At 57.0% G+C, this 20369-nt stretch overlaps 1 protein-coding gene and 1 long non-coding RNA gene across 3 annotated transcripts; one reads left to right on the top strand and one right to left on the bottom strand.

The window, feature by feature from the left end:
• Positions 1 to 438: 438 nt before the first annotated feature.
• Positions 439 to 20364, bottom strand: Rexo1 (RNA exonuclease 1 homolog). 2 transcript variants are annotated; one of them, NM_001012114.3, is given in 16 exon segments: positions 439 to 1800; positions 1877 to 1997; positions 2082 to 2220; positions 2304 to 2419; positions 2753 to 2863; positions 3054 to 3127; positions 3428 to 3541; positions 3717 to 3854; positions 4102 to 4215; positions 4852 to 4975; positions 5216 to 5347; positions 5637 to 5800; positions 7043 to 7256; positions 7836 to 7937; positions 8742 to 10426; positions 20077 to 20362. In NM_001012114.3, coding segments are annotated over 16 exon segments (3594 nt in total). In that variant the 5' UTR covers positions 20234 to 20362; the 3' UTR covers positions 439 to 1711.
• Positions 6246 to 14496, top strand: LOC134479810 (uncharacterized). Its single transcript, XR_015624430.1, has 4 exons — positions 6246 to 6864; positions 10385 to 10625; positions 10925 to 11038; positions 14192 to 14496. It is a non-coding gene; the product is annotated as an uncharacterized LOC134479810 (long non-coding RNA).
• Positions 20365 to 20369: the final 5 nt, after the last annotated feature.

Genomic DNA, 20369 nt, shown 5'->3' with positions numbered 1-20369 from the left:
AACCAGGGGTGCTGGGCCTGGCCAGGGTACACCCTGAAGAGGCTGTGAGGAGTCAACTCTGAGCTGATATCCCATCAGCCCACCTCACCTGCTCACCACCCCCAAGGTCTCTCCCTCAGTGGTCATGTCCATTTCCTGTCGCCCAGTGTATGCTGGCAGGAATGAATGAATTGGTGGCTGGGGTAAGCATGGCACTCAGGATCGTGCCTCCACCATCAGAACGGCAAACTCTGGAAAGTTCCTGCACCTTTTCAAGTTTTGAGTACAAGTGCACTGACAAACATAGGCCTGAGGCTTTCAGTGCAGAGCCAGGGTTAGCTAACAGAAAGGTCTCTGTTGGCTGGTCTTCTGCCCTGGGGTCAACCCCTAGGGGACCTTGACGTCACTGGGCAGGACATAGGCAGAGATACCCACTGAAGTGCCCACGATGGACCTGGGTTTTTGCGAATACATGGGCACCATTTATTTAAAAAAAAAACCTTGTTTACACAAGATAGAAGAGGGGACAGATTGCTCAAGGATACCCGTGAGAGTGGAAGCCAGGCTTAGCCAAGGAAGCTCCCTTAGACCCTGACTGTCACACCCAGGTTTCCCTGCATGGCTCCAGGCCTACTCTGCCCCACAGATAAGTGCCAAGAGGCAGCCAATCAAGCTGAGGTCACATTGGATGTGAGTGTTGCAAAGCTTGTTTCCTGATGGGGACAGAGTGGCCTAGATTGTCAGGCCATTCCTCAGGACACCAGGGACTCCAAGTCTCCACCTTGGACCTTGGCTCCTAACAGGCAAAAGGGAATGAAGGCGCACCACCAGCCTGCACAACAGCCAGGTGCCCTCAGGGAAGGGCTGTCGAGCACAGCCTACCTAGAGCTTCGGTGTCTCACAGGTCCCCATGCTGGGTGGCATGGGCCCATGGGTTGAGAGCTGGCTTTAACATGGGAGTCGTTTCCATTTTTCTTGACCGGGCACGTGTCAGGGTCCTGTCTGGCCCCCAAAGCACAACACACTATGAAATCTAAAGTTCATACAAACATTTATTCTGTTCCTACTCGGAGGGAGGTGGCATCCCCCAGATGATAGCCCAGAGGCCCTGAAGGCCAGGCCAAGGGGCTGGCTTGGCTCTGAGGTTGGGGAGTCCTGGGTGGGCTGGGGTGAGTTCTGGAAGCTACCCCCCAAGTGGGCAGGGTGAACATCCAGGCCCATGGGACTGACCATGTGGGTTGACCCTCAGCTGAGGAGGTGTGCAGGTCAGCAGGTTTAAATTAAAAATTAATAAAAATAACAGTATAAAGTAAAAAAAGACAACCCGTCTCAAACCATGAGGGCTTGTCCTGTCGCCTGCGTTATATACAAAGGAGCGGAAGGCATAACCCACTGTCGGGAGCGGTGGGCTGGGGGTTAAGGGTAGGGGTGCCTGACAGGGGCACAGAGACTAGGCCAGCTCTGCCCCGGGCAGCAGCAGGCTCCATGGGACAGGACTGGGGGAGGAGGTGGTGACACGTTGGACGGGTGTGGGGCTGGGCTGAGGACTGGTCTCAGCCTCGGCTCTGGGCTGCTCACTGCAGACCTGCGGCTCGAGCTCGGGAGGCGCAGGGTCAGCTGTCATGTTTTATTACACAGTTTGAAAAGAGGCCAAGGGCGTCAGGGCTGAGGGGTCGGGGTTGAGGGCAGCCAGGGTTGGAAGAAGGGGTGGCATGGTAATGTTGGATGGGAGTCATCGCTTGGTCTTGGCGTCTTCTCGGATCTTCCAGATGACAAGGTGCATACAGGCACTGGCATCTTCACTGGAGCTGTGCCCGTCCACTACAGGGTAGACATGCTCAGAACAGTCCTGACTTCCATGCCTCCCCTACCCCGACCCCAGGGCCTGGCTCCTCACCATTGTCTTGGATGATCTGTCTGAGGTAGTCAGCCATGAGGTTCCGCAGTGAGCGCTTATAGGGCAGGCCCAGGCGATGTGGGAACAGCACAGAGGTGTCTACCACTGTGCCGTGGATGACCTAGAGGGAGGCAGGTGGGTGCTGGAGAGGCCCAGTGGGCAGGGGGCGTGTTCTCACTTAGCCCCAGCAAGCACAGGAAGCTACCTTGAGAGCCAGCAGGTCACTCTCCAGGCTGTGGCCAATGAGGATGGTGTCGGCGCTGAACATGCTCAGCAGGACGGCCTGCACGTCCCGCAGCGTGATGCTCGTGTCCACCAGGTCGGCCTCTGTCACCCCTGAGAACCTGCAGATGGCCGGATGCAAGAGGGGCGTTGGGCCGGGCAGGATGGGAGGGAGGCTGGGGTCCCGTGGTAGGCCGGGACGCACCTGGTGTTGTAGTCAACAACGGCATTGTCAGGCTTGACAAAGGTGTCATACACGACCTGCATGTCTGTGTCCACGACTGTGACTCGGGTCAGCTCCAGGCCGTATGTAGTGTAGGACTAAGGATAGGAGGCGGGTACCAGATGCAGCCATTTCCCAAGCACAGCTCCCCTTGTGGCTGCCATGGCTGCTGCAGAGACCCTGTCAGGGACACCATGGGAACCACCAAGGCAGAGGGAGCCACAGGCTGGGAACTCAAGAGAACCCTGCCCAAGTCGGCTGAGACCTCAGGACTCTAGCCAGACACAGCAGCCCAAGGTGACATGGCCGGCCGAGGTGCGGTGCTGGCGATAGTCTTGCATCTCAGCCAGCTGCTCTTTTGCCAGTTCCCAGCGGGCTTCACTCCCTCCCTGACCCGGGGCAGAGCCAGGTTCCTGAGACCCCAGACTCACCATCTCACAGTCGAGGGCAAAGACCCCGGCATGGGCATCTTCAGGCAGCTCCTTCTGGAAGGTACGCACAAAGCCCTCCAGGTTCTCCTTCCGGCCATCCTGCACGTGTTGCTGGGGAACAGGCGGGGGGGGGGGGTGGTCAGCAAAAGGGTCAGCATGGCCACGTGTGGCTCTTGAGGAGTCTGGTGCCCTGGCTAAGGCCTGCTCCAGGGGCCGAGTGAGGACTGAGCATAGTACTCAGCTGTGTCCCTCAACGCCAGTGCAGTGACCAAGGGCAGGGAGTGGCACAGCAAGCACTTACCTTGGCGACCTGACAGCCCACAGATCCGACTGCAGCTGAGCAGCACATATACTGGGTCTCCCAGCCCCCAGCCACTGGCGAGACAGAGCAATGATGTTCAGGGCACCAGGCAGGCAGGGAACCTTGCCCACCCGGTCAGGGACGAGGACTCAGGGAAAGGATCTGGACCACGGTGTCTCAAGCTGATGTGGGCCCAGGGAAGGTTCCCACCTTGGGGACACCGCAGGAGTGAGACAAGCAGAGCCTGTGCTCTGGAAGGAACATCTAGATTACAGAAGGCCAGGGCCTTCAGACAGAGGCAGGGGGAGACGGGCAGGGAGCCCTCATGGCCAGCAGGGCGTGGGCAGGGCTCTGCAACAGTAGCCAAGCCTCACCTCGATTCCGCCGGAGCCGCCCCCAGTGGTAGTAACACTCCTCATTGCGCACACAGCGGCCCGAGGAGGAGACCAGGTACTCGGTGCCACAGCGACAGCAAATTCTGCAGGAGGCTGTGTGCGAGGACAGATGGACAGGCAGAGAGGCGAAGTGGGTGAGGGGCTGGCAGCCTGACCAGTACCCCCTGAGCAGGATGAGGTGCCTGTCCTTGAGCTGTCTGTCACAACAGCAGAGAGCTAACTACCCAGTTCTCCTCCCTGAAGCAATCTGGGGATGGAGGATACTCACGGTCCTTGGGTTTCTTCTCCTCAGCTGTGAAGATGACTGCGCCCCCTGGGCGCTCTGGGTGGGGGAAGGGGTAGCCATTCTCCTTCAGCTGCTCTGGAGTGAGCAGGTACTCCCTGAGGCGGCTGTACAGGGCAGTCCCTGCAGGGGCACTGGGTGTCAGTGCTGCCAGAGGGGAGGGATGGACAGACAGACAGAAACACACACGCAGGCATGTATGTACACATTCATGCATGTATGTATGCACGCCAGACATGTATTGTACAGCACAGCCCCAGTGGGGACACTGGCTGTCAGTACTGAACAGGAGGGACAGCGTCATGATGCTACTGGACAGACAGGCAGACAAGGACACAGCGGGAGCATGGGTCAGCAGTTGCTAACTCACCTTTCAGCTCCTCTACCCGCGGGCTGCTGGGGCGGCTCAGTGAGAAGCTGGTTTTAGCTGCCAATTTGCCCCCCAGCACAACCTCATGGGACACAACCCTGCGGCTACTGGCTTCTAGGAGGAAGGAGAAAAAGCCAGGGAGGGGTCGGCCGGCTGCAACCTCAGCCCAACACCACACCGCACGGACACTACAGACACTACACACCGCACCACTGCCTACACAGTCCCAACTGGGAAGGGGCTGTGGGAACTCAGGGCAAGTCGCCTGGGCTCAGCAGCCGCCTCCCCCGCACCCCCCAGTCCCCCGAGTTCTGGTTGGTCAGAGCAGGCCTGGCATCCCTGAGGGAAGGACTGGGACAGGGGACAGGGGAAGGGGTGGAGATGGGGTGAAGGCCTCGCTGCAGCTACAAAACAGCCGACTAATGGGTTCTGAGGTGAGGAGAAACTAATGGGCAGGGGCCCACGCAGGCGAGCCTGCCATGTGGTGGCTGCTTTAATGGGGCCTCTCGAGGGGACACAATGAACTGTCTTAACCCTCTCCCCTCCTTCCCTTAGCATAATGTGCAGCGCTCAGCCACTCACTGTGAAGAGGCTGTGGGCGCCATTAGTGGAGGGAGGACAGAGGGAGGGAGGAGGGCAGAGGGTACCTTAGGCAGTAGCCTGAGTGGGGAACCAAGGACCATCCCTGCTGCTGAAGCCCATATGAGCCAGTTCTGGAAAAGACCCTCTGCACGCAGCTCCCCAACTCACTGCTGAGGTTGGGCACGGCGTTGGGGACCAGGCCCCTCAGCTTCTTAAGGGTGTTCACGGCCACGTTCAGGTATATGTTCTTGCTGGGACTGCGGTCATATGCCACCTTTTCCTCGTTCAGGGCCTGGGTAAGACAGTGCTCAGCCTAAGGTCCTGGCAGGGTCTGGCACCCAGGAGCATGGACAGTGGGGCTGGCTGCACTGGATGACAGTGGCAGGCATAGGAGCAGCCTGTCACTCACGAGCAGTGCTACAGGCAGCCAATGTGGACCAAGATGCCCAGAGGAGAGGCAGGAGGACAAAGTGGGACTTTCACAGCTGCAGCGCAAAGCCATGAAGGCAGGGGATGTGTCCCCAAGGCCCACCTTCTCAATGGCCTCCTGGTTGGATGAACAGAACTTGAGACACTCCTCAATGAACAGGTTGAGATAGCGCTGGCGGACCACAGTGGGGACCTTGCCACCAAATTCTTTTGGGATAACGGGCTTCTTTAGACTCTAGAGAAAGAGACCAGGGTGTTAGGACACAGGGCCTCTAGGGAAGGCATGTCCATGCAGGAACCCAGCTAGGACGTCCAGAGGGAAAGGCTGGGGGCATGGCAGGAGAGGGAGACCCTGCCTGGACCGCAGTGAGGGCTGGAGGGTGGCTTGGGCGAAGCCTGACTATGTGTATCTAAGCTCTGGGTCATCCTCAGTCCTAGGAAACAGACATGCTGGAAGGCCAGCCCAGAGACCCACTGGGGACCGCAGGAGTCCCTCAGCAGCAAGAGCAGGGAGAACAGGGTACCTGGAGTGACGGGCTGTGGGCCATGCGCTTGGGGGTGACGGTGGTGGTGGTCTTAGATGCCATCCCTGACAACGTACGTGTCTTCAGTGGCTGGCTGCCAGGTTCGGGGCCGTGGGACACTTGGCTGCCGCTGGCAGGGAGCGCCCTCTTGGCACCTGTGGGGGCTGGTGGGGGACAGGGGACGTGAGTGCAGGAGGACAGCAGGCCCATGACGGAGCTGCGGAGCACCAGGAAGCTGCGGTCGTTGAGCGTGAGCAGAACCCGCATCTCGCAGCGCAGCGGGGGCCGGGGCACCGGGCTCGGGGTACGGAAGGACATGGGACTCTAGCTGCTCTGGGACAAGTCCATGGAGGTGGGGAAGGGCAATGCGGCTGTGGAGGCCGGCTCAGGCAATGCCACGGTCGGGGCAGTCTGGCAAATGGTGGGGCGTGGTCGGGGCCTCTGCCACATGTTCCAGCCCCCAACTCCGAGACATTGACGTCTGAGGGGTAGCCCTGGCTCCAGGGCACAGGACCAGAGGGCCTGGGACGCCCCGGCCTGCTCATTGTGACAGGACACCTGCCTGCCCCTGTAATGAGGTCACAGACCACACAGTCTCCGCCCTGGCAGAGGGGCACCAGGATGTAGAGCGCCTGCCCTCACAGCCCATCGACACTGAGGGAGGGAGTAAGATAGAGACATCTGGTCTAGTCAGGATCACTCTCTGGAGAGGGCCCAGGAGCCAAACCAGGCTGCCTCTGCTATGCCCCCTGCAACCAACCCACCGAGGCTGCACTTGTCAAGAGAGTACAGTGCACTCAGCTCCAGAGGAGAGGACTCTCCAATGCTCTCTTAGCCCACAGTAAGGGGCACATTTGCATGAATGACTGAACTCCCAGTTCTGTAAGCAACCATGCCTCGCGCACTGAAGCAAATGAGGTGGGTATCTGGGAGACAAGGAGGCTCCCAGAACTGGGAGAGCCCCTAACGAGCCCTGCTACAGCCTGGGCCTCCAGCATCCCCCAGGCTGTGCCACAGCAGCCCAGAATCCAGGGCTTGTAGCCCTTGGTGGGCAGGGAGAGGCATTAGGTCCAGAAGCCCTTCCTGACTTGGTCACAGGCCCTGGCTCTCAGGCAGGGACAATCTCTCAGGAGCTCTGCCTGTAATGGGGCTGGCTCTGTAATGGGGCTGGCTGAGAGCACAGCTCAGACCACCGCGCCTCTGAACTTCAAGCTGCTGCCCACTCCAGGTAAGCCCAGGGAGTCTTACTGGGGGTCCTGGGCTGGGAGGGAGCGAGGAGGCTGCTGTAGTCAGTCACCGAGGCCGGAGCTCAAGGCCAAGTAAACAGAAATCCTCAGAGTGCTGCCTTCCCTCATATTGTACATGGCAAGGTGAGGGGTCCAAGCAAGGGTGGGGCCAGGACTCACGGGCGGCCAGTCGGGGGTTAGGCACGTGAGCGATCCTCCTCTTCTCCCCCGGCGCCGAGATGTGCACAGAGGAAAGCCTCTCAGTTGGCCGTGGGACAGCCTGTAGCCAACTGGCTGAGTCCCTTTGTGCCTGCTGTGCTCGCCGGTAGCACACCTCCTGAGCAGTTGGGGGCCGTGCTGGGGGGGCCACGGGGGTCCTCTTTGGGGCCTCTGCCTGAAAGAGCACAGTCCTAGAGCCAGCTCCAAGGCCAGAGCACTCTAGACAAGCATGGTGATGAGGCTTAAGCTAGCAGGGACAGAAGAAGCCCCAGGGCAGGGAGAGCTCCAAAATCCCAACTCCCCTGGCTTCCAGAACCCACTCCTGTGTTCCCACTGACCACCAATGCTCTCTGTGGTGCATGATCTGTCTGCACCCATGTCTCTTCCAAGAGGAAGCCTTCCTGGGAGACTGCATCTGGGGCTCCGAGCACCAGGGACGCTTGTGTGGGCTAAGCTTGCATCACACCCCGCATAGGCCTCTCCTAGTGTCCTCACTGACTTCCAGCCTCAGCTGAGGTAGCCTGGGGCTGGGGCTGGAGAGCCCACTCAACTCTTAATTCCCAGGGGGATCTACTCCACTCCTGCGTTCACTGTTCCTGTGCCTGAGTCAGGGACAGGCAGTCTGGATGGGACATGGAGCCCTGGACACCAGCTTACCGAAGGCCGAAGGCCGGCAGCAGGGGTCCTCCGGCAGACTGTGGTAGCAGGTCTCCTTCCTCCAGATGCCCGCCCTGTGTCCCCACATTCGTCTTACCTCCTTGCCAGGCTTGGAAAGGTGTGAGACTCTCCTCTTCTGCCCTGGGAACAAAGTGGTCAGGCCCGCATGCGTCTCCTCCTCGGCCTTCTCCTTGGGTGGCTGAAAACACACATTACTCCTCACTCTGGTGCCTCCTTGGGGCTCGCCCCTGCCTTCCTGCCCAGCCTCATGTTGCTGCCAGACCTTAGCCGGGCCTGTCAGTGAGAGCCCTACTGAGGAATAGCACCCTGCGGCCCAAGGCTGGGCCCCAGCACCTGCCTCCTAGGCCTTCTGTGGACAGGAGGACAAGTGGGCATGTCCCTGCTGCTGCCCCCACACCCAGCCCAGGATGACAGCCCAGATATGGATGCCAGTCAAGGGCATCCTGCAGGGCTGGTGCTGGAAGGAACTGGTCAGGTCCATCTTTGTTTGTTCAGGGTGAGCACCCTCTGGTGGCCAGCATGGGGACATTAGAAGGAGCGACACCCAGATGGGTCAAGGCTGGCCTGAGCCAGGCAGGCCAGAGAGTGAGGAGAGGAAGGGGCTTAGAGGCTAGAAAGTGAGCAAGAGCTGGGGGAGGGGAAGAGGGGCAAGAAAGGCCAAGGAGCTGGGGACAGGCGGTGGTGCGAGGCGGGCGTGGAGCAGGAGGGCCCGGTACCCCTTTGCCGGTCAGTCTGATCGGTCAGTCGGACGCTGCCACAGGAAGCCGGCTGGGTGGGTAGAAAGCCAGCGTCCTCATTCAGGGCAGGGTGCAGGGGGGCAGCAGGCGGCCACCGAGGGTTCCTGAATTTTGAATGGAGTTAAGAGGCCGGTGCTGAAGGAGCGGCTTCTGCTTGGGTCGCAGAGGCTGGAATCGGCTGGAGATGACTGTGGGACCAAGTGTTCCCTCGCAGGGCCCTTGTCTGCCAAGGCCAGTGCCCTCACCTGCCGGGCCAGCCGGCCCTTGTCCTCTGTCTTCACACTGGTGGACTCGTTGAAGATCCGCAGGCACTCCTCCATAGGGTCCACATCCAAGTCCAGCTCCTTCTCCAGGGCCGAGTAGCCCACACCCTCCTCTGCACACTGGCTGGCTCCAGAGGACGAGGAGGAGGACAGTGGGGAGGGCGGTGCGGGGGATGCGGGCGGCGCGGCCTTGAGACGCTTGGGTACCTTTGTCTCACCCAGACCCAGGCTGGAGTCAGAGTCTGATTCTGAGTCTGAGCTAAGGCTGGGCAGGGTCGGGGGCCAGACCCGGGGTGCTGTTCCCAGGCCTGAGTCCTCCTCCTCACTCTCATCCCCAAATAGTTCGGCATGGCTCAGGGCCCGTTTCTTGAGCTTAGGGGTGTCCTGGGGGGCTCCTTCATCCAGGGAGCGGGCCTTGCGTTCCGCCAACTTTACTGATGGCATCTTCTTTGCACAGCCACCTTTCCAGGCTAGTGGTGCACGGGAATTGGGCCCACGGTCCTGGGGTCCCATGCTGGATGGGTGGCCCGTCCCCCCTTTCCCTGAGCTAGCCACTGTGGTAGCAGAGGATGGCTTTTTTTTGGTCCCTTCGAGTCCCTGGGCTTTGCCCCGGGGGCTACTGGAAGACAGCTTCTTCCTGTCTGCACACACCTTTTCCTTTCCTCGGGGTCTGGCTGGGTCCTTCTCTTTCTTTTTGTCTTTCTTGCGGACCTTGTCCTTGTGGCTGAGGCTGGCTGGGGTCCCACTTTTCTTCTTCTTGGCTTTGCCCTCCTTGGGGACCCCAGCATCTTGAGAGGCCCTGGCTGGAGAGCTGGGCTTGACCACGGACACTGTGTCTGGTGCTTTGGGGGGCTGCCCGAGGTCTTCCACATCATACTGCACAGCCATCTCCTTGGTGACCCGCAGGCTGCCCTCCTCGGGCTCTATGCCCTCCTTGGAGACAGGCTTACCAGGTGCCTTGCTTTCAGGGTCATCGGCTTTTGGGGGGCTGGACACATCATCTTCTGAGTCTGAGAACCTGGCCTCACAGCCGCCAGAGGGGTCACAGGGCTTCTTGAGGGCAGGTGTGTATGGCTCAGTACCTCTGGAGCCCCGCGGCCGCTTGGTGGCCCTCTCGTCCCTAGTGCTGGTCCTGCCAAGGTGCCGGGCTGAATAGTTGGACAGTGGGTCATACTCTAGATCTGTTGATGGCTTTGAGCTATCCACCACGTATTTGCCACCGCGACGAGGCTGGCCCACAGCCTTGGGGACATACTCCAGGGCACCAGCGCCTCCTGCAGCTCTGCTCTGACCCCTGTCTGAAGGGGCCAGTGAGTACTTGTGCCCTGGCTCGGCAGGGACAGCCAATGGGGTGGGCTGGTAGGCAGCGTCCGGGCTCAGCAGGCCGCCTGGCGTATAAGTCAGGGCCAAGGAGAAGGTGTCATCATCATCCATGCTTGTGGCAGGGCTGCAAGGGGCCAGTGCTGAAGCCCCAGCACCGTGGCCCCGTGCAGTCTCCAGGAGCTCCTGGTAGCGCCTCTGCTCCAGCTCCACCTCGCCACGCACAGCCTCGATGGCCTGGTTGACCAGCTCCAACTCCAGCATGCCATCGCCCTGACCCAGAGCACCATTCTCCCTCTGCACAGGAGGCTGGGGTAGCTCCGGGTTGTACGGGTCATAGCCAAGTCCTGGAAGGGAAGAGAACACAGAACAGCCACTGCCAGAGATGTGCCAAGGAAGAGAACCAGCCATCCAGAACCTGCTGCACACCCACCAGGCATGGGCCTCAAGGACATCCCCTCAGTGCCACTAACACCACTCCCTGTGCTGGGGTCACCCACTGCATGCACTCCAGGACCTGTGCGGAGGCTGCTAGATGGGTGCTAGGTATGTATGGCCACCTCAAGGAGAGGCTGGGGGTGGGGGCTTGGTGGGTAGAACACTGCTGGGGACACACAGGCTTCATCCCAGCGCCCCATTATGGTGGGCATGTGGCCATGCCCATCACCCCAGCTCTAGGTAGGATCACCCCTGCCTAGCAGGATCAGGAACTAAAGTATACTTGGCTACATAATGAGTTCTAAGCTACTGTAGGCAACATGAGATCCTATATCAAAGGAGGTGCAAAAAGAGAGGTTCCTCTTGGCATGGCCTGGAGACCACTAACGTGGACAGATTACCCACAGGACCTACCAGGAATTAAACAGTGCAAGGCTCTGGACTGGCCTTCAGCACCATCCCAGCCGAGTACCAAGGCTGCACATGGAGTACCTGAAGGGGAGTGGCTAGACACGCCAGAGGTAAGGTAATTCACTCCCTACCCTACACCACGCAGCTACAAAGCTGCATGTCCAGTCTGGGTGATGCGACACCCCAGCCTCCATGGTGCCTGCACTACACCCACACTTGCACAGAATAAAAAGTAAAAGTCTGCACACAATGAAGAAACAAATAAGGGAGCCCACGTCTCCTGAAGGACAGGACAAGGGGCTGGGGTAGCCTTGCCAGGACGGCTGACCTGTGAACGGGCGAAATCAGGAATTTCTCTGGACTTCTCTCCCTTTGTTATTTGATTTGAGATCTCACTGTGGCACAGCCCTGTCCAACTGGGACGTCCAGCTCATGGTGACCTTGAACTTCTCATCCTCCTGCCTCCACTTCCCAGGTGCTGGGGTGACCCAGGGTGAGATTCCAGGCTTGACTGGACTGGGTTCTTAAAAAGTAACGTTCTAAGGATCAGAGGCAGTGGGCCAGCCATGCAGGAAGCTGAGGCAGGAGAATCAGAAGTTCAAGGCCATGTTAAGGTAGCAAAACAGTCTCAAAAGAAACTTGCCTAGCACACCCAGAGCACCAGGGGAGTGAGGAGAAGGATGAAGAAAGGAGGGAAACCTTAGAAACTAAAGCATTCAACCAAGGCTGAACTGAACACTGTGCCCAGAGCCACCTGCAAGCAAGTGAACACAGAGGGTACTGGAAGAGAAGATCCCCAAATGTGACACACACACACACGCACACTCTTACACACTCATACTCTTACACGCACACACACTCTTACTTGCGCGCGCGCGCACGCACACGCACACACACACACACACACACACGCACACACACTCTCTCTCTCTCTCTCTTACACGCACATGGCCCTCTTCGTTCTTTGGAGCAGCTGTCTTGTTGACCTGAGGCGCTGTGTGGAGGTCAGTCAGCAGCCCTTTGCTCCTACCACGTGGGTTCCAGGGATCCTTCTGTCTGGGTGGCTCTGGCTTGGTGGCAAGTGCTGAGCCATCCAACAGATCTTTTTGTTTGCTTGTTTCTTTGAGACAAGTCTTACTTTACTTTAACTCAGGCTGTCTGGGAACTCATGGCGATCCTCCTGCCTCAGCCACCCAAATGCTGGACTGACAGGTGTGAGCCTCCTACCATGTCTGTTAAGTCCATGGACTCTGAGCACACATCTACCTGGTTCTGGCCGTCTACAGCTCAAACATGGGCACAGGCCCTCAAAGTAGTGACCTAAACTTGAGGGACCCACAGCTGAAGGTGTTTGGCAGGGCCCAACCTCCTCCTGAGGTAATTTCTGGGGACCTTGTGAAGGTTTCAAAGGCTCCCCAGGGACTCCAGGCACATGGAGCAGAAGAGTATGTCGCAAGTAACAGGGTAGCCTAAGAGGCTGTTGAGTCATTAGGTAGATGGGCCCCTGGCAGGGAACTTGTTAACTTGGAGGGGAAGACGTATCCCACATTTGGGTGGTACCATCATAATGGCTGGGCTTCCAGACTCAAAACTAAGGAGGCAAGCTGCTACCAGCACTTATCTGCGGCTTGACTGTGGACGCCATGTGAATAGCTGCCACCATGACTCCTCCCCCTGCCCACAGCCATGCCTCCCTGCACACTGGGTGATGGACTGCAGCCTCCAGCTGTGAGCCAAAATAAACCCTAAGCCGCTCACGCACGCACGCACGCACTCGCGCTCTCTCTCTTTCTCTCTCTCTCTCTCTCTCTCTCTCCCGCGAGCGCGCGCACGTACTTATGCAGACACACAGACACAAACACACATGTACTTACGCAGACACACGTACACACACACACACTTATACACTTACACACATACATATAGACATACAGACAGACACACACACAGGCATCAGTAGTATTGATCCAGGAGTGGTTGTGCACACCTATTATCCTAGGACTTGGGAGACAGGAGGATCACACCATTCTGGGCTTCACAAAGATGGTGTCAAACACTAAGGCAGGCGACTGCAGAAGAGGTGTGGGCACTTCCATGCAAACGTGGTGCTCATGGTGCTCACTGGGAGACAGGCTGGGCCACAGAGGTAACTGAGTGCGCCCCAAGGTTATCCTCTTGGAAATCCCCACCTGAGTCCCAGGTTAAGCAGTGATGAGTGATCCCTACAGACAGAGCACTGGACAGGGAACTGGGGTTCCTAGGCTGAAACAGCACCTGGCACAAGCTCAGCCTGCCCATGGGAGGACTGACCCAGACACAGCCAAGGAGCGTTTTTCCTGGAGAATTCCCTCTACATGTCTGTCCAGACCCCTCAGAGGCCACACCAGAGGCAACAGAGTCTCAGGAGCAGCATCACACTGGACCTCTCTCCTGACAACAGGAAGTCAGCCCCTGGCCAGCAAGCACCAGCACCCAAGGTTTCCACTCAAGGCCAAAAGGCTGATAAAGGCCAAGAGACTGCTCAGGGCTCAGGCCAGTGAGGGCTCTGATAAGAGAGAGCTCGCAGCCCTGGAGGTGGAGAAGGAGGCTCTTCAGACACCACATGTGGAGAGGCGAATCAGTGCGGGGTGCTGGGGCTGAGGTTCTGGGAGCACCAGCCCACTCTGGGCTCTCAGATGGGTTCCGACAGGCACGGTCCTGAATGCCAGGACTACAGTGGACAGCCATACAGCCCAAGGTCTCCACAGAGCACTGTGACACATCTATCCTAGGCTGACCCTTTCCACCATACACTGGGATCCAGACATCCCCTCAGCTCAGCACCACTGGACACATGAGGTCACCCTAGCAGGACCAGGTTCCAAGGTTACCTTTGGTGACTCACACACAGAGATCACACACATCGGCAGCAAGTCACCAGAGAACTATGGGAACTGCACACAGTGTGAGACCTGGCCACAGAAGAGGGCCCTCGAGCCTAGACGTGCTGCTCAGCCTCAGTCTAGGTAGACAGCAGATCTTACCCTATGAGGCTGCCCTTAAGGAATGAGCTCAGGGGCTGGAGAGATGGTTCAGTGGCTAAGAGCACCGACTGCTCTTCTAGAGGTCCTGAGTTCAATTCCCAACAACCACATGGTGGTTCACAACCATCTGTACTGATGCCCTCTTCTGGTGTGTCTGAAGACAGAGTGTAAATGAATACACAAATTCTTTAAAAAAAAAAAAAAAAAAAAGGAATGAGCTCAGGATCCCTGTGTCCCCAGGTCACTCTCCAGAGCCTTCCCTTTCCACAAAACCAGCCCTGTAGGATGGCAAGGGCTTCCAGGCAGATGGAGCGACCAAGTAGGGTGCAAGGCGACAACCCCCTGCGTGCCCAAGATGCTGGGCTCTTTAAGGCAAGAACAGGTATGGAGTCACCATGGGCATCCACCAGTCCAGAAGAGGAGCTGAGGGGAAGGTAGGTGGGGCCCACATGCTAATCTCATCCTGGAGCAAGGCTAGAGGCATTTCCCATGGTCCACGAAGGCTGCGATGAACTTCCTAGTCCAATAAAGAAAACTCTCTAAGATGACCTGCCTGGCCTTCCTAACTAGATCCCAGTGGAGATGCCCAGGGCCTCTCTACCCTATCCTAGCTGACACCAGCAGAGTCAGGATGTCTCCCAGGACCAAGCTACCCCTCCCCAGAGCTCAGAATAGGGACTGAGGGCCCTGCATCTTCAGAGGAAGAGCATGCTGGCCAGTGTCAAGTGAACATGGTCCTTATCACTTGTCACTGAGGCTGGCAGGTGATGTGGGGCTTTCAGAGGCAAATGCAGCCCTGCCCCCACCACTCCACGTGACAGTTCCTGCTCAGAACTATGGCAAAGTCCTCAATCAGACTCTCTTATCACCCACTCATGTCTGGAACCTGCCCCAATGCACACCTCCAACTCAACAGGCAGACCTAGGAATACCAGCCACGGACTGTCAAAACATGGACTCACAAGTCCTCAGAGGAACAGTTAGCTCACTGCAGCTGCAGAAACCCTGTCCCAACTTTCTCCACTACATAAGACAGTCTCCCAGACCAGCCAGTGGCACTTCAGAGGCACCTAGACCTTTCTAGAAGGTTGGATATCAAGTCAGCATGTCAGCAGGGAGTCCTGCTGACATCTTCCAGCCACTGGACAAACTCATATTGGCCTTCAAAACCCAGCTTAGGGGCTGGAGAGATGGCTCAGTGGGTCAGAGCTCCCAGCAACCACATGGTGACTCACAAGGGATCCAAAGCCCTCTTCTGGGGTTCTGAAAACAGCTACAGTGTACTCATATGCATAAAATAAATCTTTAAAACAAACAAGTCCAGTTTAGGAGCTGCCTGACAAGAACCTGCTTCTCCTCAGCCCCCAGCTACTCCTCAGTTCCCAGCTACTCTATTCCAGTGTGCTTGCTCACCTGCCCCTCCCCATACAGTGCAGTAGGTATATGCTGAGTCAAGAATAGCCACTCTGAGAGCCTCAGGACACATGTGCCCACGTCACTGCCACCTCAGGGTTTCTGGCAAAGTGAAACAGGCTTGAGAGCCACCAACTACTCCTAGCACTCCCAGACTACCGTGGGACAGAGCTCCATCCTTAGGAGAACACTGGAGCACTGGAGCACCGATGGGTAGACAAGCCACCCTCAAGCATTATGGCCTGCCCTAATGTTTCCCCACGGGTTCCTGACTGCCACAGGTACTCTTTAAGACTCAGTGTGAAGGAAGGAGCCCCTGTAAAGACCATACTTGCAGGAGTGAACTAGTTCCCCAGCCCTGCAGGCCCTCCTAGCTGTCTGCCTGTCCTACTGTCCTAGACAGGCTCAGGCCACTGCATCTGCCCTGGGGCTTCCTCCTCTGTGGGAAGGTGTCCTGGGACAGGATGTCAGCTGCAAACCCCACTCCAGCTGTCCCTGCACCAGCAGTCACCTGAGATCCCAAGTCCCTTACAGCAGACAGGCCACAGAATCAGGTCAAAAGGGTCAGGCAAAGGATGGCCTCGGAAAACAGTAGTGCCTGGCTGGGTCTGCAGCAGCCTAAGCAGGCATAATGAAGACAGAGGAGCCATGAACAGGGCAGCAGGCTGGACAGTTCCCACTCTCCACACGCAGCCAGCCTGTGTGGCAGCTGAGCAGCAGGAGCCAGCAGCCTGAATCCTGTCCTTATACTAGGATGCCCATCTGCCTTCCAAGCCACCTTCCCCAGCAACAGTGGACCAGTGGACCAGTGGACCAGCTGCCCACCACCAACAAGGTGCCAAAAAGTGCACCCTGATGCTCTGGCTGGGCGAGCTGGGCCTGGAAGAGGTAGATGAGAACAGTCACCAGACGCCTGACAGCACCAGTCCAACCAGGGCCTTGAGCCTCACTGACCAGTACACAATGCTTCCCCACATGCACAGGCCAGCTATCCCTGACAACCATGCTGTGGACTGCAGCACCCTCTGCTGGTTTTTCCTGGAGAAGTGGTCCTTCTCTAGGAAGGAACCCAAAGTGGCAGGAGTCCCTCTGTCCCTAGGCTGCTCAGACAAGGAGAGCCACCCACAAAAGCCACTGTGTCCCCAGGCAGTGCACCAAGCCTGGTCTACCAGGTCAATGGCAGTCACAGGTCTCACGTGTGATGGCAGAGCTCTGTGGGAAGAGGCCAGCAGTGCCTGGACCTCTCACCCTCGCTGCTCAAGCATGTGCTGTGGGAACTGGACTGGTAACCAGGACCCCAGAGGTCCTCAAGGCTCAGAGGGACACAGACACTTTCTTGACCCCTTTCTCTGCCCCAGGAGCACCTCCTCTCTCACTTGACCAAAGCCTATTCCTTCTAAGAAGCCCCACAGCTCCCTGGCCTGGCCCTTGGCACACAACTGTCCACAGGGAGTCTGGGAGCACAGGGAGGCTGGATGTGTGTGGAGCCTTTGCTCCTGGCTGCCACCCACACCACAATGCCAGGGTCTCAGATGGAGGCTCCAGCGCCCTGAAGACAGGGTGGGGGTTAATTCTCTGACCCAGACACCTTGATTTTTCATTTCTGCTCGTCTCTCCCCAGTTTCCTTGGCAGGGACAGCAGCTGTGCTGGGATCTGGATTCTGTGAGGACCACTGTATGAGACCTCCATGTAAACCAGCCAACAGGAATCTAGAGAGAAACCCAAGGCCCAGCCCTGCCACTTTTGGGGGCTACCACGCCCACATGTCCACAGCTCCAACCCCATCACTGGCATCAGGAGCAAACTTCCTTCGTCCCTCAGTCTGTCTCCCTCCATAGCACCCAGCACCTCAACAGGGCGACCATGTATCCGCAGCTGAGATAAAGGCGGCTGCCTCCACTTGCAGCCCTGAGCCACTGGGGGATTTGCTTTACTGTGGGCACAAAGGCCATGAAGGGCTACTCCAGAGTGCCTGAAGGATGCCACCAAGGCTGAGTCACTTGGGCCAGGCCTCCCTAGAAGTGCACTTTCTGCTGTAGTGCACTAAGGAGAGGCAGCAGAGTCCCTAGAGCAGGGAGGGACAGGCTAGACACTGCCTGGGGTCAGGACACCAGGAGATACCACAAGGAGTGAAGCACCTCTCTCTTTCCCTGGGGGACTGTCAGGCACACAGAGCAGCATCAGACCCCAACCATGACCTTCTGGGAAACCAAGGGCCTAGCCGCTGTGGCTCAGCTGTGTGGACAGCACAGGAAGGTCCGCATGGGAGGAAAGCTGAGGGCCCAACATTGCTCAGGAATGGAACTGTGCTGGGCACAGCTCAGAACACGGCTTCCATCCCTGAACAAAAAGGAAGTGAACTTTAAAGCCAAGATGTCAGTTTAGCGGTGGGGGCACACACCTTTAATCCTAGTGCTCTGAAGGCAGAGGCAGGAGGATCTCTGTGAGTTCAAGGCCAGACTTATACACAAAGCAAGTCCAGGACAGCCAGGGCTACGCAGAGAGACCCTGTCTCAAACCAAACCAAACCCCACAAAACAACAAGAGGGCGAAAGAGATGCTCAGAGGTTAAGAGCACTGGCAGCCCTTGCACTAATGGCTGAAGGTATCAAACTGCCTTGAAATAGCTCTAAGGATCCAACGCCCTCCTCTGGCCTCTGCAGGCACACCGAGTCAGACACGCATAAACAGAGGCACAAGTCTATAGGAAACAACAAAAGCACTCCATGTCACATAGCCTGAGAAGTTGCTGATGCCAGGCCTTCAGTGCCACCTCTGCACTGAAATGTGAAAAGTTGTGTCCTTTCTCTTCTGCAGCAGTTTCCCTAGTACCTGGGCTGGGTCCCCAGCGGATACAGCACAGACACTGGTGCCCAAGCTGGGAGCTGTTGGAAGGCCACTTGCAGGTGCCCTAAGCCAGTGGATGTGTGAAGATAGAGAGACTCAAAATCAAGAGATGTGGCAGTTCATACTTGGCCCTCAAACACTCAGAGGGCAGAGGCAGGAAGATCACATCAAGTTCAAGGCCAGTCTGGGCTACACAGTGAACCCATCTATCCATGCAAAATACTTGTATACAAAAAAATAAATAAGTCTTTATTTAAAAAAACAAACCCAGCTTGAGTGAGAGTGGTATTTAAAATTAACCCTGGGATCTGGGAATAAGTCAGTGGTGAAGCTCACTCCCAGAGGTCTGCATCCCATCCCCAGGGCCTAGCAAACCAACTGTGAGGATGAGGACCACCTGTCATGACAACCGAGGACCACAAACTCAAGGTCATCCTGGGTTACACAGACTTTGAAGCAAGCTGTTAACTACAGAGACAAACCTGGAAAAAAAATATATATATGCACTATATATATATACATATATATATATACATATATATATATATATGTATATATATATATAAATATTTAAAAAGGAGAGCCACTCCTAAGGAACAGTGATGACCAGAGAGGTCTAAATGGAACTCTATTCAATAACCCCGTCTCTTCAGCCTTCTCCTCCTAATGTCTACCTTTTGTTAGAGAAGGGCACATATGTAACCCAGGCTGGCCTTGAACTCAAAGAGAGTCACCTGCCTCTACCATTCAAATGTTGGAATTAAAGGTGTGCACCACCATGCCTGGGTGCAATGCCACTTTTAAAAGGTTGTTTTTGTTTTTTAATGTCAGCCATATGAGAGTTTGTCTGGGTACGCATTTGTACCATCTGTGGTCGGTGCCCAGAAGCCAGAACACATCAGGTGCCCCGGAACTAGGTTACAAAGCAGCCGTGTGGATGCTAGGAACCCAACCCAGGGCCTCTGCAGAAGTAGCAGTCGTACCCCCCACCCCTCAGACAGGGCCTCACTGTTTATAGCTTTCTGGAACAAGACTTCATATATAGACCATGCCGAACTCCAACTCAGCGGCCCACCTGGCCGTGCCACCAAAGAATGGGGACTACAAGTAATAGTACGCCATTTGCAGGTAGTACGCCCCTCCAAAGCAGCAAGTGCTCTTAAATCTAAGCCATCTCTTTAGCCCCTACAATGTCTTCTTTAATGCAATCTAAATTCTCTGGGTCGAGTTAGGATCATCCCAGAAGCCAGTAGGTTGCAGCTTGAGGATTTTGTGTCCCAAACTAGCTTGGCATACAATCGTAAAAACAAACAAAAGACAAATAACAACATCTTAATCTCTTTTCTCTAAGACAATACCTCCTACATACTGCCTGATCCCTGAAAGCCTTCAAAAAATGCCATCACGCTCCCTGCCAAGCTGAAAGTCTACACCTGTCCATGGCAAGGGGGTTTTCCGCTCGTCAAACAGCAGGTGTCCGTATGGCCTTGTGCATCCAACTACCAGAGACAGTGGGGGCCTGGCCCCAGGAAACTGTCGCGATCATAAACAAGGTGTGCCACAAGCGCACAGGGTGGAGTGCACGGTGACAGGAGAAAATGACATCTCATTCGGAACAAAGTGGACGACGGAATGAGGACCAGAGGAGTTGCACCAAGTCCCCTTAGCTTGGGGACACGGCTGCATGATCTCTCCCTCCGTCGTGTCGAGCTTTACGTTTTAATTAGTGACCAGAGAGCTCTAGCACAGCATCGCGAAGGCAGCTAGGGGAGGGACAGCAATCTGACGGTGTGAGGTCTGGCTGAGCAAGAGAAACATATAGCACGGACCGGCCGTGGACCAGGAGCGGTCGTACGGGCTTTACCTGCTGCGGGAGATGTTACGCCGCCGCTACCGGGAGCGCCGGGACCCCGAGCTCCGCGGTGCCGGAAGTGGCAGTAGGGCCGCCGGCAAGGCCCCCCGGGGGCTCCCGCCCAGTATGGGCAGTCGATGGAGCGAAAAAAGCCGGTAGAACGTAGCATGGTCCGTTCCGCAGCGGGGCCCCGGCCCGGAGATACCCGGGACCCCGGGACCCCTCCTCACACTCGCCCCGGAGGCTTCCACTCGCGCTTTTCGGACCCCGCCGCCGCCGCCATCTTGTCCCGAGGCCCCCAGAGG

The sequence above is a fragment of the Rattus norvegicus genome, chromosome 7, assembly GCF_021556685.1.
Source record: "Rattus norvegicus strain SHRSP/BbbUtx chromosome 7, alternate assembly SHRSP_T2T, whole genome shotgun sequence".
Taxonomy (NCBI): Eukaryota; Metazoa; Chordata; class Mammalia; order Rodentia; family Muridae; genus Rattus; species Rattus norvegicus.
Note: the sequence above shows the minus strand (reverse complement) of the source record. Positions and strands in the feature narration are given on the sequence as shown.